The 13,533-nt window shown below is 38.8% G+C and overlaps 1 protein-coding gene across 1 annotated transcript in view; it reads left to right on the top strand.

Moving 5' to 3' along the window:
* Positions 1–13,533, top strand: part of nrg2a (neuregulin 2a) — a 134,249-nt gene that overhangs the window by 97,080 nt on the left and 23,636 nt on the right. Inside the window, exon 5 of the mRNA XM_054755742.1 lies at positions 11,606–11,725. Coding sequence (XP_054611717.1) covers positions 11,606–11,725 — 120 coding nt within the window. The remainder of the gene's footprint in view (positions 1–11,605; positions 11,726–13,533) is intronic.

The raw sequence follows: 13,533 nt of genomic DNA, 5'->3' as shown, positions 1-13,533 counted from the left end.
GCTGTTTCGTGCTCATCTAAGGCCTATTATTAGTCAAAAATATGCATATTTAAGCCAATTGTATGCATTTTGTTTGCCTAAATTACGCATTTTCAAGCATACAACTGGCTAAATGAACAGAACAAGAATTTCATTGCATAGCAGAACTACCCGTTTTACTGTGCAAATGACAATAAAACTCTTGAAACTTAAATGAACTAAAATCTATATATACAACATTCAGAAGAAGCATTCCAATGCCATGTAGTATTCTACACTGGCCACTAGGTGTCAGTAATGTTACTGTAATGTTCAGTGAAAAGTGTCAGACTTGATCACTGGAACAACAGGCTTTTATTGCAGGTTTGAATTATCTTACAACAGGCACAATAACAGTAATATAAGAATCATAATAATAACACAGGATACTGTTGCGGCCATAATCCACTCCAGCTAAAACTCCACTCTGAACCCTCGACGTCACTTCCCGCCCTCCACACGCCCGGAGCACATATTTTTTCTGATTATGTCTACTATATGGTGACGGTAATGGTAATGGTTTCATTTATTTTGAAGATGCATACAAGTTACATTAGAATAGATCACATCGTACAATTCACAGTTCAACATGTCCAAAAAGAAGTAGGAAAAAGCAAAGCTTATTTAATGCTACCCCCTTTCCATTTCACATCAATTACTTACTCTTTGCCAGTTTTAAATTCATAGAAAAATGATAAGGCAATATAAAAATGTGGTACAATGGGAGTCAAGGTTTATAATCACTGTAAAGAAATTAACAGTCATAATAATAATAATAATAAATACATAATCATAACAGATGAAACGGTTACTAGTTGACAGAAATATAGTTGGATAATGAGTGAGTACAGACAATGTACTCACAAGAAATGAAGAGTGGAAGTTTAGTAGTGGTTAGACATAGCATTGTATGTACACAGTGGTTCAGCGCGCTTCTTCTTTCTACTTTGTAAACACCAACTGCTTGTCTTGTTTCCCGAAATGGCTCTTTTTAGTGCATTGTTTGAGTTGTTTACTAAATCCATCCCGTAACGTGATTCCACGTACTGATATGCTGGAGGTTTGTTGTCACTCGTTGTTCTCGCGTATAAATGTTTCAAGTTGAATTTTTCCCTAAGGTCATATTTCTCCTCTCTTGCTGAGAAGAATTCTATTATGCTTTTGGGTAGCAGGTTATTGTTTGCTTTATGCATAATTGTAGCTGTTTGAAAGTTTCACAGATCAGCAAATTTTAATAATTGTGGTTTTAGCAATGAAGTTTCATTCCTCCAGCATATCAGTACGTGGAATCACGTTACGGGATGGATTTAGTAAACAACTCAAACAATGTACTAAAAAGAGCCATTTCGGGAAACAAGACAATTAATGTATGTTTTTTCTAAGCGACATTGTGGATTATCCTAACTGACATTTTTTGTAGGACAGTTAGCGAGTGAAGTGTACTTATACTTATACGTTACTGTATTTCGCCAAATCTCCACACAATACGCTAGATATGGTAAAACCAGCGAAAAATAGAGCGCATGGAGTGATTTTTGGTACAGAACAGATTTTGCTTTAGTTATTATTGAGGTATTTCTTGCCACTTTGTTATATATTTTTATTGTGAGGTTTCCAGCTCATATTATCATCTATTATGACCCCCAGAAATTTGTTTTCATTCACCCGTTGTCATCGTTCAATAGTATTATTTTAGTTTAACTTAGGTTCAGCGATAGTCTGTTTTTATCATATCAACTTTTTAGTCTAGTCAGTTCATCTGTGAATTTTTTTTTTTTTTTTTATTAGTGTGCCTTCTCCATAACAGAATGCAGAATACCGTCTGAAAATAATACTGCCTTTGGATCTTTCATGACTTTACACGTCATTAATGTATAGATTGAACAGCTTTGGTCCCGGTATTGACCCCTGGGGTACCCCACACGGTATATTTCAGCTCGCAGATGTAAGTATATTCTCCGAGCTTCACATATTGCTTCCTGTTGGCTATGTAGCTGTTTACTTCAAAACTAACCATCTGATTCTATACCTTTCTAGTATTTGTAATTAGGATATTGTGATTAATTCCAAAAAAATCCATAAATACTGCAGCTGCGCACTTTCTGAGGTCAATAGCGTTGGTAATTTCCTCGGTAATTTTGATTAGTGCCATGGAAGTTGAAATATTATCTCTGTATCCATATTGGCTGTCTGCGAGCATTTCCTTCTTGTGTATAAATTTGTCAGTGAATAAATTTGACATTGGGTAAAAAGAGTGTAAAGGTGACACTATATGGGTGTAATGTCATGTCCAGACAGCTATAATAATGTTAAAAAATGTATTTAGAAGGTCGTAAACAGGTTTTGTATGCTATAAGTACGAAAATATTTGATTTATAAATAAGGAATCCTACTTTGCTGAAATTCACTTATCACGGTCTGGTCTGGAACCAATTAACCACAATAAATTAGGGTTCCTGTAAATGTTTTCCACTGGATTTGTTTCTTAGGTTTGGGATAGCTCTATTTATTTAGTCCAAATGTTTTCTTTAATTCTTACATTTATTTTGGACATTATGCAGTAAAAAGAGTCATTTGTCTTGGTTTAAGATCTTATTGATATCTACAGCTGCAATACAGGATGCATCACAAGAGCCTTTCAGGGGTGGAACATGGAAGTTATTTGCCAGAAGACAAAGGTCTAATGTTGTTTAATATTGTTTGTTGTGCCACTGAGAAATCTTCCTGTCTGATACAGATAATGCTTCCATTGAACATGGTCCATTATGTTTACAAGGAAATGCTTTGTATCTAAGAGGATCAGACGCTGTGAACGTATTGGTACAAGGTCTGAGCGAGTTGGAGGTCATATGCAGACACAGCACACTGAAGGTCGCCTAACCTTAGAAGTTACATGTTAACATTTACTTATGTTTGTTTTGACTGATGGTGTTGTCGCATAGAGTGGAACATTCACATTTCTGGGCTCAAACTATTGGCTAACATACAACCTTTATTAACTATACAGGCAATTAAGTAACATTTTAAGTCTTAACTGTCATTCAGCGTAAAGAGAGGTTCACGACTGTATAATAAAACTAAAATAAAGTAAAATTCATTATCTTTTGAAGATGCCTGACAGACTCATAACACAAACTTGTGTTTTTTAACTTTAATAATGGTTGGAAAGGAAAACAGGTCTTTTTTACCACATAGTTTCACATTTATTAACACGGATATAGCAACAGAACCAATGTTGCAATAAAAGTAAGGAGCAAACCGCTCAGCCAACATTAATAACGCTGATGAGTTAATTGTAACCATCAGTACGGCAAGTGCAACCCACATGAGTTTCACACCAACAGCTGAGCAACGCAACCGGCATTTTAAAGCGCACGTAGAGCTAGATAAACCTGCTGGATTCTGACCACTCATGATACTGCAAATTCAGATACTGCCATCTTGTGGAAGTAATCAAAAAAGTCATCAGAATGTTGCCTACAGCCAGCTCACAGCTCGCTAATGAGAAACCCCGGTGGTTATTTGCGTTTGCAGACCACACACCTGGAGATTATAGGAGATATGGTGATTAATTGAATAGATGCATTACAGTAGTTGGAGTCTTTACGGTAGGAAATTTTGTTCGACATTGTGTTTTTACAGTTAAATGTAGCATTTTCAATGGAACATGTCCAGGTGCACTTTGATAGAATATACTCCAGTAATGTACGTAGTATTGTACTTAATTATTGATATAATTAATTTTGAATTTTTAGGACAATGTTGTTATTTTTTATGATGTTTTGTTTTTTAATTTTAAATTAATGATTTTTTTTAACCTGTCCTCTCCAGCCAATAGAGCAAGTAGTATTGTTGATCTAGATATACTTTACGTGCTAAACAGATTTGCTCTGCCAAGGAAAAATGCAAGATACTTCTCCTGTTGCTTGTATGTAACTTTATTTGATGCCTTATTATGATGCGTATGTGTAGCAGCCGGACCGAAGCAGGAGGGGATAGAGAAGGAGATTATTTTTATTTCTTTATTACTGGATTTTATAGGCCTCACGGTTGAAGTGCATAAACTCGGATAAAGAGTTCTTTAATTTCTCAATGAATACCACGTAAATCTTAATGATCGAAATCAGGATTTGGATGAAAATGTAGGTGTAAATGTACCATTGTAGTTTTGTATTTCTGCTCCCCATAGACAGCCATGGTGTTTGTGTTGAAGCAAATGATCTAAGGGACAAGGGGCGGGCTCTTCACCTATTGACTGTTCCTGCTGGGTGGCAACACCAAACAAGCTGGGGAAAAAAAAACAAAACAAAGTCTACCCTGAGGTTTTTGCAAGACTGTGCAGAGGTTTTATTAGCCTCTCTTGATGTACATGCCAACATGTCATCATCCAAACATGGCAGGAAGTCATTCTTTTCAGTGCTGACGAGGAGAATGCGATTCATTTGCCCTCGGCCCAGTTTGCTTGGGGGGGGAGGTAGGCGGAGCTCAATGAGTGATGCGTTCATTCATGATATTACCCATAATTCCAAGTGTGTCGTCACTTGTCATACACTGTATGTGGGGGGCTCAAGCAGGAAAAGACATTCACTTGACAATATGTTCAGTACACCTTGATGATGTTACTCGGTGTGATGCAACAGTCTGCTGATTAATAATCATTCTGTTTTTTGTATGCTTTTCTGTGTCATTGTGGTACAGTTGGAAAGTTCATAAGTTGTACAATATGGAGTTTGTGTCCAACATTACAATATACAAGAGACATACAATTAATTAAATATGAATGATATACATAAATGATTAAGCAGAAATGCACTACCCAACTCACTGCAGTACCTATAAAACACCGACAGCATCGCTCTGACAACCATCTTGTTCTCTCTCCATTACGTCGGGCTAAGTGTGAGTGGTTTTACTTTTAGTTTTATTATACAGTGTTTGCCTTGGTTTTACACATGTATGACCGTTGGGCATTTTTAAATGTTAGGCTACTCAAAACAGTGCCTGCAGGGTTATTACACAATACACAACACACATCATCAGTGACAAAAACACTGTTATGTAATAGTATCACTCTGCAAACATCTTCCCGTTCCCTTTCCGTGACGTCTACTAGACAGGGGCGGACTGGCCATCGGGAGCACCGGGAGTTTTTCCGGTCGTTTATTTATTTATTTATTGCTGCGCCTTGACTTGGTAACTACAGTAACTAACCCTCCCAGGCTGGCCCAGGAACATGCTGCTGCAAACACTACACCACAATGGGGGCGAGTAGTTGGCACAGTCAGGGCTGTCCCTCCCAACACGCACAACACGCGTCATGTCAAGGGCCCCACGATCCGCCCCGTTTGCACAAAGGGGCACATTAAAATACGAAAAGGATGTGCATCGCTGCCGTGACGTGCGCGTGGAGCATTGGGTCAACCCGAGGAGCTGTCACCAATTAGAGAATAAAACTGCAAAATTCACCCACCGTCCCGAGGAGGCTCGTAATGGGATGGCTGCGTGTGTGCGGTGTCAGTCTAAACCAAAAAGTCTAGGGCCCAATTTTTGTCCGAGTCCACCCCATCAGGTATGATCAAAGCATAAATTGTTTTACTTTATTTGTGTTTTATTGTACAGTGTTTAATTTATTTTACAGGTGTGTGACACATTGCCTATAAAGTTAATAAAGGTTTTATAATGAGGGCAGTTAAGGTTTGGGACAAATTCATTCACTTTACATTATTTCTTATAGGGAAAGATATTTTGAAATAGTGCTGAAGTGCTGGCTTCTGTGCGCCGATTATTATGTCATATAACACAAATGAATTAACAAAAAAAGTCTCTTTTTGACTAATCTAAAGATGAACAAGGGGGATAGGGTATTTCCAAAGAAGTAGGCTTGGTCTGACATGAAGCCAAATAAGAACATGACAAAGGTTCAAATCGAGGCCTTGGTCCTTTCTGTGTGAAGTTTACATGTTCTTCGTCTCCATGTGTGGGATTTTTCCGGCTCCTCTCCTTTTTTTTTTGTCACCCATGGTCCACCCACATATAAGCCACGTTGACTGGCAATTATGTGAGTGTCTCAGTCCTGACTGTTCCCCTCATCTGCCCCAGATAGATGTCCCGATGGGATGTCACGTCGCTCATTTTGCAACATTTTTTTTTGTTTGTGTCTTTTAGCTTTTCTATTTTGAGCTTAGGAGTGCTTTTACAATGTTTTCAGGTCCCTTCTCTCTCTCTCTCTCTCTCTCTCTCTCTCTCTGCCCGCTCTGTCTGATCTTTTTACGAGGCATTTTACAAGCCAGCGCTCAAGTCAGAGGTCAGTTGTGAGTGGCAATGAGGTAGTCGTTATTAGCTGGTGGGCTACATGTTTTTGATGCATTTTTTTTTTTTTTTGCATTCTCTTTGCGTCTCCTATCAGCAGTGTGAAATAGATTTTTAAGTACTGTATAAACACAATGTCTTGTGCAGGTTGTCCTCAGGTTACGAACCAGTTCTGTTCCTAGACTGTGATGTAAGTCGGGTTTTAGTGTAAGTTGGAATTTATAACTAAATTATTCCAGTAATAATATATTTGGACCGAAAGAGTGGCCAATATTGGTGGTTGTTTCTCCTCTCTCTGAGGTTTTTATGATGTTCATTCTCACTTTCATTATGATGGCTTTCCTTTTCTTTGGCGCACGGCCGCTTGGGAGACATAATGAAGGGCAAAAAGTTAACTAATAAGTAGGGATGCTGCCGATTCCGATCATCCATGAGTGAAATCGGCTGATACCGATCACATACATTTACTGTAATTTTTTTAGTTTATTTATGATGAGTGCTGTTGAGCAGCTATTGTCTTCCACTGCTGAGAGAGGCTGGTCATCTAGTCTGATGAATTCAATTATTTTTCGGGCTATTTGCTTTCGACCCTGACTGCGAAGCACATACGGGCGAGTGTTCAGCATTTTGGCTACATTAGCTGCCGTTTGACTGGTGATCACACCGTGGCCCTCAAACTGACCATACTCCGTCAAGTGTTTGTTTATGCCGTATTAAATTAAAGCTTTCTAACGTGCTACCCTGATGAGATATTTTTTGTGGCATGTTTTGCAGGGTGCACAATTTATATCGCTCTCACAAACGGTGGGCAAGTTCCACACGGCAGACATGTTTGTTTTGGGTTTGGCATGCCTGCGCAGTGTGAAGAGAAATGGGCAGGAGACAATCGCTACAGGCTGTAAACTGCAATAGTCCGAGCCGGAGGTGATCGACTCTTGTGATCGGTGTTGAAAGACATTATTGGCATATGCCGATTATGTTCTTTTTCACAGAAATCGTCCGACACTGATCGGCGGCTGATCGATCGGACTTTGTAAACCGAGGACCACCTGTACAAACAATATAATCATTATTATCAAAATTGTAACTTTAACACCAACAGATTTTGGGGGGAACAGAATGCAAAAAAAATCATTTGGAACATGGTAGCATCTCTTCTGTCTTGCAACATTTTTGGAAAGTTTGATAAAATTGTAATTTACCACCATCCCCATTCAGGAACTATGCTCTTACTGGGCTTTCATCCACTTACTGTATAACATGTACTGGAAAGCATGAGGAAGTCTAGAATGTCCATGGGGATACATTATGGTTGTTTATGACCCTGCATGTTAAGTTTGGGGTTCTTTCGGTTATTAACACACAAAAATATGCTACTTTGAAAAAAAATGAAATGATGTTGACTTCAAACTTTAACATGGAAATGAACTCCTTATGAATAGATAGAAAAAAAGCTACATATTTGCACATGTCTAGATGATAATAAATATAATATTGTATGAACACGGTATGGTGCATTCAAGTAGTACAATTTGAGAGGTATAGTACTATTGTTAACATTTGTATTTTTTATTTTTCAGGTTTTCCTCAGCTTGTGTCCAAAGTTACTTGGTAAACTTGTTACGTTAAGTACGCGGTGCATTTGACAAGGCAGAGCTGTAAATGGCTCGTGTTGCGTCGGTCACTGCCGGTGTTTTTGTTTGGGTTTTTTTTCGTCAATTTTGCTTCTAATTTGGCCGGTGAAATAAAGTCAGTTGGAAAACTTTGCTCGTAGTACTGAACTTGGTGCTTTTGAGAAAACTACGGTGAACAAGCCTGACAGATTATTTCCCTGTTTGCCGTCACTAGATGTTTGCATGAATCACCAACTTAACACAGATCACGAAAAAAAGAATTAGATAATAATTAAATAATTACAGATCACTTACACACATACACAGTACACATATACAAATTATTAGACCACCCTTGGTTTTTCAGTTTCTTGTTGATTTTAATAACCCGATACTGTACAACTAATGGTACCTTTGTTTGGGCAAATATAACAATGACAACAAAAACAGTTGTCAAAATAGTTGAGTTAAATTTTTTTGGCAGCACGGTACAACAGCTGTTCATGTAAGAACTAAAGTGATTTTGGTTATTATCAATTAAAATGGATCAATAAACTGAAGAAACAAGGGTGGTCTAACCATTTTCCATGACTGTAGCTGAATAATAAACAATAAATATAGCAACTTCTGATCAATCCATGTCAATTTCAGACATAAAAATAATGTACAAATTTAAGCCCCACCCATTTGTGGTTAAACCCCACCCACTTCCAGTTTATGCCCCACCCACTCCAAGTACAGACACGAATAGAGATACAGTAATTTAGATGGGTGAACAGATACAAATACAGATAGTGGTGTACTCGCTCATCCCTTGTAAAAATGATATGATCATGCTCTGCCAATTTCAAGGGGGTTTACGAAACTGCAGTCATCCCCCGGCCTGCGCCGACCCAGAGAAACAATTTATTGTGAATGCTTGGCATAATAGGGCTCTGTATTAAAACTACTCGGGGAAACCTTTTTGCTATGTAATAAATCCACCAATGTGAACAAATTGTCACAATTACCACGGCAAAACCAGCTGCAATACAGAACACAGAGAATGTGGAAAAAAAAACAATCTGCTTGTGTTGTAAGCACCTTGCTCGCCCTGACCGTAGTGGGTGGATGATGAGGAAGTGTTGTGTTGCTGTTGTGGCGCTATGGCGAAGTGTGTTTGCAGTGTTGGCGTATTCTCTCTGTCGAGACTAACAAGACCTTACTTGCACAATACCACCTTCAAGCACTTGTGGCTCAGTCTGCATTAATATAACTCTGATGCTACTTTTTTAGGTAGGGTTACTGCCGTTTACGATGGCACCGGTGTCACTTTCCGTATGCATTATAGTATATTATGATTTACATTTGCTTACTAACCACTAATTATCTGTCTAAATGTGCACTGTGATTGACTGGTAACCACAAGTTAGCTAGGATAGGCTCCAGCCTTCAGTGCATTACTGAAAGGCTCTTCTTCGGTGATTTCTCTCCAAGAAAAAGAGTTGACGTGACTTTCAGCATGTAACAAATGCGATCTTATGACATCCCATCGTGATGGCAAAAGAGTACACATCACTGGTCCAACTGAATAGAATCCCAACACACTTCCCAGCTGTTGAGCTTGATTTATTGTGCTCGTACAGAACCCGCTGTCGGAAATTCTCCACGTCCCACCAACAAACTGTCACACTCTTCTGTGGTGCTAACAGCACCTGACAGCAGGTAAACAGTCGCGGTCACGTGTCAGAACCTTCCATGAGCCTCTCAAGCCCGATCCTGCCACCATTCACCTCTCAGCACTCCCCCCATTTCCCCTCCAAACCACGCAGCTCTTGGCCTGATTAGCAGCCTTCACCTCAAACATAGTCTATCTGTTCAGCCGGGGGGATTAAGTGCAAATACATGACATTTTGAGCCATTCCAAGGATCTGACTCAGCGCATAAACAACTCCTACGCGATGTCAGGGAAATATTTATCTTTGCTCGTACAACTTCTTGAGATAGTGTCAACACTGCTGAGAGACACAATTACACTCTGGACTGGACTGGGGACTACAGTTAGATACGTGTGGGTCATGTGATGAAAGGAAATGTGTACAATTTTACTGAAATGATAAATGATCACATACAAGTCATGCATGTGACATGACAAACTAGTGCAATGAAAATCCTTTTTATCTCATTTTGTCATGCAGATTCATTCATTATTCACACAAATTAACAACAAAATGCAGATTTGCACCTTTATTCAGACCAGAACCAAATTGCATGTTATTCATTTAATAGTAATACAGTAATCCTTTGCTTATTGTGGTTAATTGGTTCCAGACCCGACTGTGATGAATTAATTTCCACAAAGCAGGATTCCTTATTTATAAATGGAATACTTCGTACTTAGACCACTACAACCTTCTAAATATGTTTTTTTTTAACATTATTAGAGCTCTTTAGACATGAAATAACATTCATGTTATTCTCAAAGTGCTTACAGAGGTAAAATGATAAAAAATTTAAATTGATGTAAATAATTATGAATATTATATATTTTTTTTAACGTCAATGCCCTTCCCATCCTGTTTTGCGGTATTCCATCAAGTCATTTATACGTCATCCTGCTACAAAACTGTCATAAACATGAAAACACAAGATACTACAATGTGGAAAAAGTGTTAGCAATACATATTTCACTGTCAATTAGAATGCCACTTAGTAGAGCGAAGACCTCCACCAAGGCTGAATTGTTCCATCCATCCATCCATCTTCTTCTGCTTATCCAAGGTCAGGTCACGGGGGCAGACGCCTAAGCAGGGAAGTCCAGACTTCCCTCTCCCCGGCTACTTCATCCAGCTAATTCCGGCGGATCCCGAGGCGTTCCCAGGCCAGTTGAGAGACACAGTGTTTCTTTCCCACGTGTCCCGGGTTTCCCCCGAGGCCTCCTACTGGTCGGACGTGCCCTGAACACCGCCCTAGGGAGTCATGCGGGAGGCATCTTGACCAGATGTTCGAGCCACCTCACCTGGCTCCTCTTAACGCGGATTAACAGTGGTTATACTCTGAGTTTCTCCCGGATGACAGTGCTTCTCACCTTATCTCGAGGAGAGAGCCCAGCCACCCAACGGAGAAAACTCATTTTGGCCGCTTGCACCCGCGATCTTGTCCTTTCAGTCGCTACCCAAAGCTCATGACCATAGGCTGAATTGTGAGTTGACAAAAAAAACACTTGTGGAGTGTATTTGTATGTCACTTTGTTAGTTAGTGGTTGCTTCAGAGAGGGCGGTGCTATCATGATTTTGGGGGGTGCACTGTTCCTATGATGCCATAGTGACTCCAATTGTAATAATCAATTCCTGTCTTAGACCCTTTTTCCAGATCCTCACCAAAATTGTATTGATTTGTCTTTGTTCTGTGTGCCTTTACAACTTTTGTGGAAAGCAGTTTTGTAGTTTTAGTGTAATTCTGCAAATCCATGCTGCGTTAAATTTCTGTGAAAAAGTGCATGAAAACAACAAAAGGAATGGTTATGCACAGGACTGTACTTTACAACAGCATTAGAACAAGTAGTATGTCTTCTGTTATTCCCTCAAATCTCATACGCTTTGCGGAATGGTGATAAATGTCATGATAATAACAATAAAAATTATAATTGGGCTAATTTTTGTCTTTTTTTTTCTTCTCTCTACTGGAACCACAACACTATCTCCAGGCTCAGGCCACGCCAGAAGATGCAACGACACAGAGAAGGCCTTCTGTGTGAATGGCGGCGACTGTTACTTCATACATGGTATAAACCGGCTTTCCTGCAAGTAAGTTGTCTACTTTTGGGGCCCTGTTTTGAAATGTATTTATTTTGGACTTTTTATCTTCATTGTTTTCTTCTCCACCAGTTGAAATCAAAGTAATATTCTATTCCTCAGCACGACACATATAAGACTTATCCTTCTGTTTTCGTTTTGTTTTTTGAGAGCACTTGATTCCTGTTGTTCTTTCTTTCAGCAGCAGAAACCCGTCAGAGGAAAATGCTGCCTAACTGTCCACCTGTTGTGTATTCCAGCGCTCATAATGGAGCGAGGCGTTGGCGTGCTCATCCTTTTAAGTCCCGTTTAGTGTACAATAGGAGGGCCGCACATTAAAAACCCTTTCAAAATGTCATGAGTCACTGCTCTAGTAGGGAGCAAATATTTATGCCTATTAGGGGCCCCCGATGAGGTAAATAGAGCCATTGCTTACATTGAAGGTCCTTGGCCAAGGGGATCGTGGCCCGTGCGCTAAAGTGGGAAGGATCCAGTTGACATTATCATAAAAACAACTTGTTTGTTATTTAACATAGAGATTTTACTTTGCGTTAGAGTCACGGCCATGAGACATGCATGGAAGGAGAACATTTTCTATAATACAGTGGAACCTTCGTTTTTTCCAGTTGTTTTTTCCAGTTATGTTTTTTCCAATAGGAAATAATGCTATTATTACTGCTACTACTACTAGTACTACCATACTATTATTAATAATAATTAGGGATGTCCGATATTGGCTTTTTTGCAGATAACCGCTATGCCGATATTGTCCAACTCTCAATTTCCAATTCCGATATCAACCCATACCGATATTTGTAAAATGACATTGATAGATTGAGAGATGGATAGATACTTTATTGATCCCCCCAAAAAATGGTAACACTTGACGTGGATAAAAATGTCGACTAACAACAGAGACAACGAGACCGTACCAACGCCTCAGATATTACATTTTTATGCCGATATCAAGCCGATAACATCAGTGGGCCAATATTATCGGACATCCCTAATAATAATGCTACTGCACATGAATTTCCCTTAAGGGATCTCACCATTCTCAATATGAATTTTAAGGACAAATATAAAGTGATGTGCCTCACACATTTCACTTTTCAAGCATTTGCTATTGTCACATGAGTGTTAAAATAAGTTAACCAGTGTGATGGAGTGAAGGTACAGTTGTTACTGCTTTGAACTACTTCACCTAATGTACCATGGCTTGAAAAATGGACTACGGTATATGCGAGGGGCACCGCTCTAGAGGGAGCGCCAAAGCGATGCGGGGACACTTACAAACAATATAGGCGATTGGCACGACAGGGCATTCCCCCTTGTTTTCATTTTAATCGTGTTGTATATTATAATTGTAATTATGGTATTAATATATGCAAATTAATGAATTAGTTAAATTAATTGATGTCTTTTTTTGTTTGATTGAGCTGACGACCTGCTGTAATATGTAACTTAAAATGAAAGTCTGTAATAAAATATTTTATTTTTATTTTCTATAAATAAATAAGATTTATACACATTTTTTTAAAAAAGAAGAAAAGAAGACCCGTGTTGCAAAAAGGCCAAAGAAAAATAAAATACCTGCCAGAATTAATCGTTTAATATCGTTATTATTATTGTTATTATTTATAATATTTGATTTTCTGAGCTGTTGCGTAATAAGCTGACTCGGTTCAAGTTCTGTATGACTTTGACGGTAGAAAATGTGGTCAAATTCAACAATGCCCATCTTTTGAGGCATTCCACAGAGGTCCCACTGTTAATTCAGACTCCATTCAATGTAGCACTACTGAAATAATCTGTTCCAG

Source organism: Dunckerocampus dactyliophorus, chromosome 16 (assembly GCF_027744805.1).
Source record: "Dunckerocampus dactyliophorus isolate RoL2022-P2 chromosome 16, RoL_Ddac_1.1, whole genome shotgun sequence".
In the NCBI taxonomy this organism is placed as follows: domain Eukaryota; kingdom Metazoa; phylum Chordata; class Actinopteri; order Syngnathiformes; family Syngnathidae; genus Dunckerocampus; species Dunckerocampus dactyliophorus.
The sequence above is the reverse complement of the archived record's forward strand: the minus strand, read 5'-3'. Positions and strand labels throughout refer to the sequence as shown.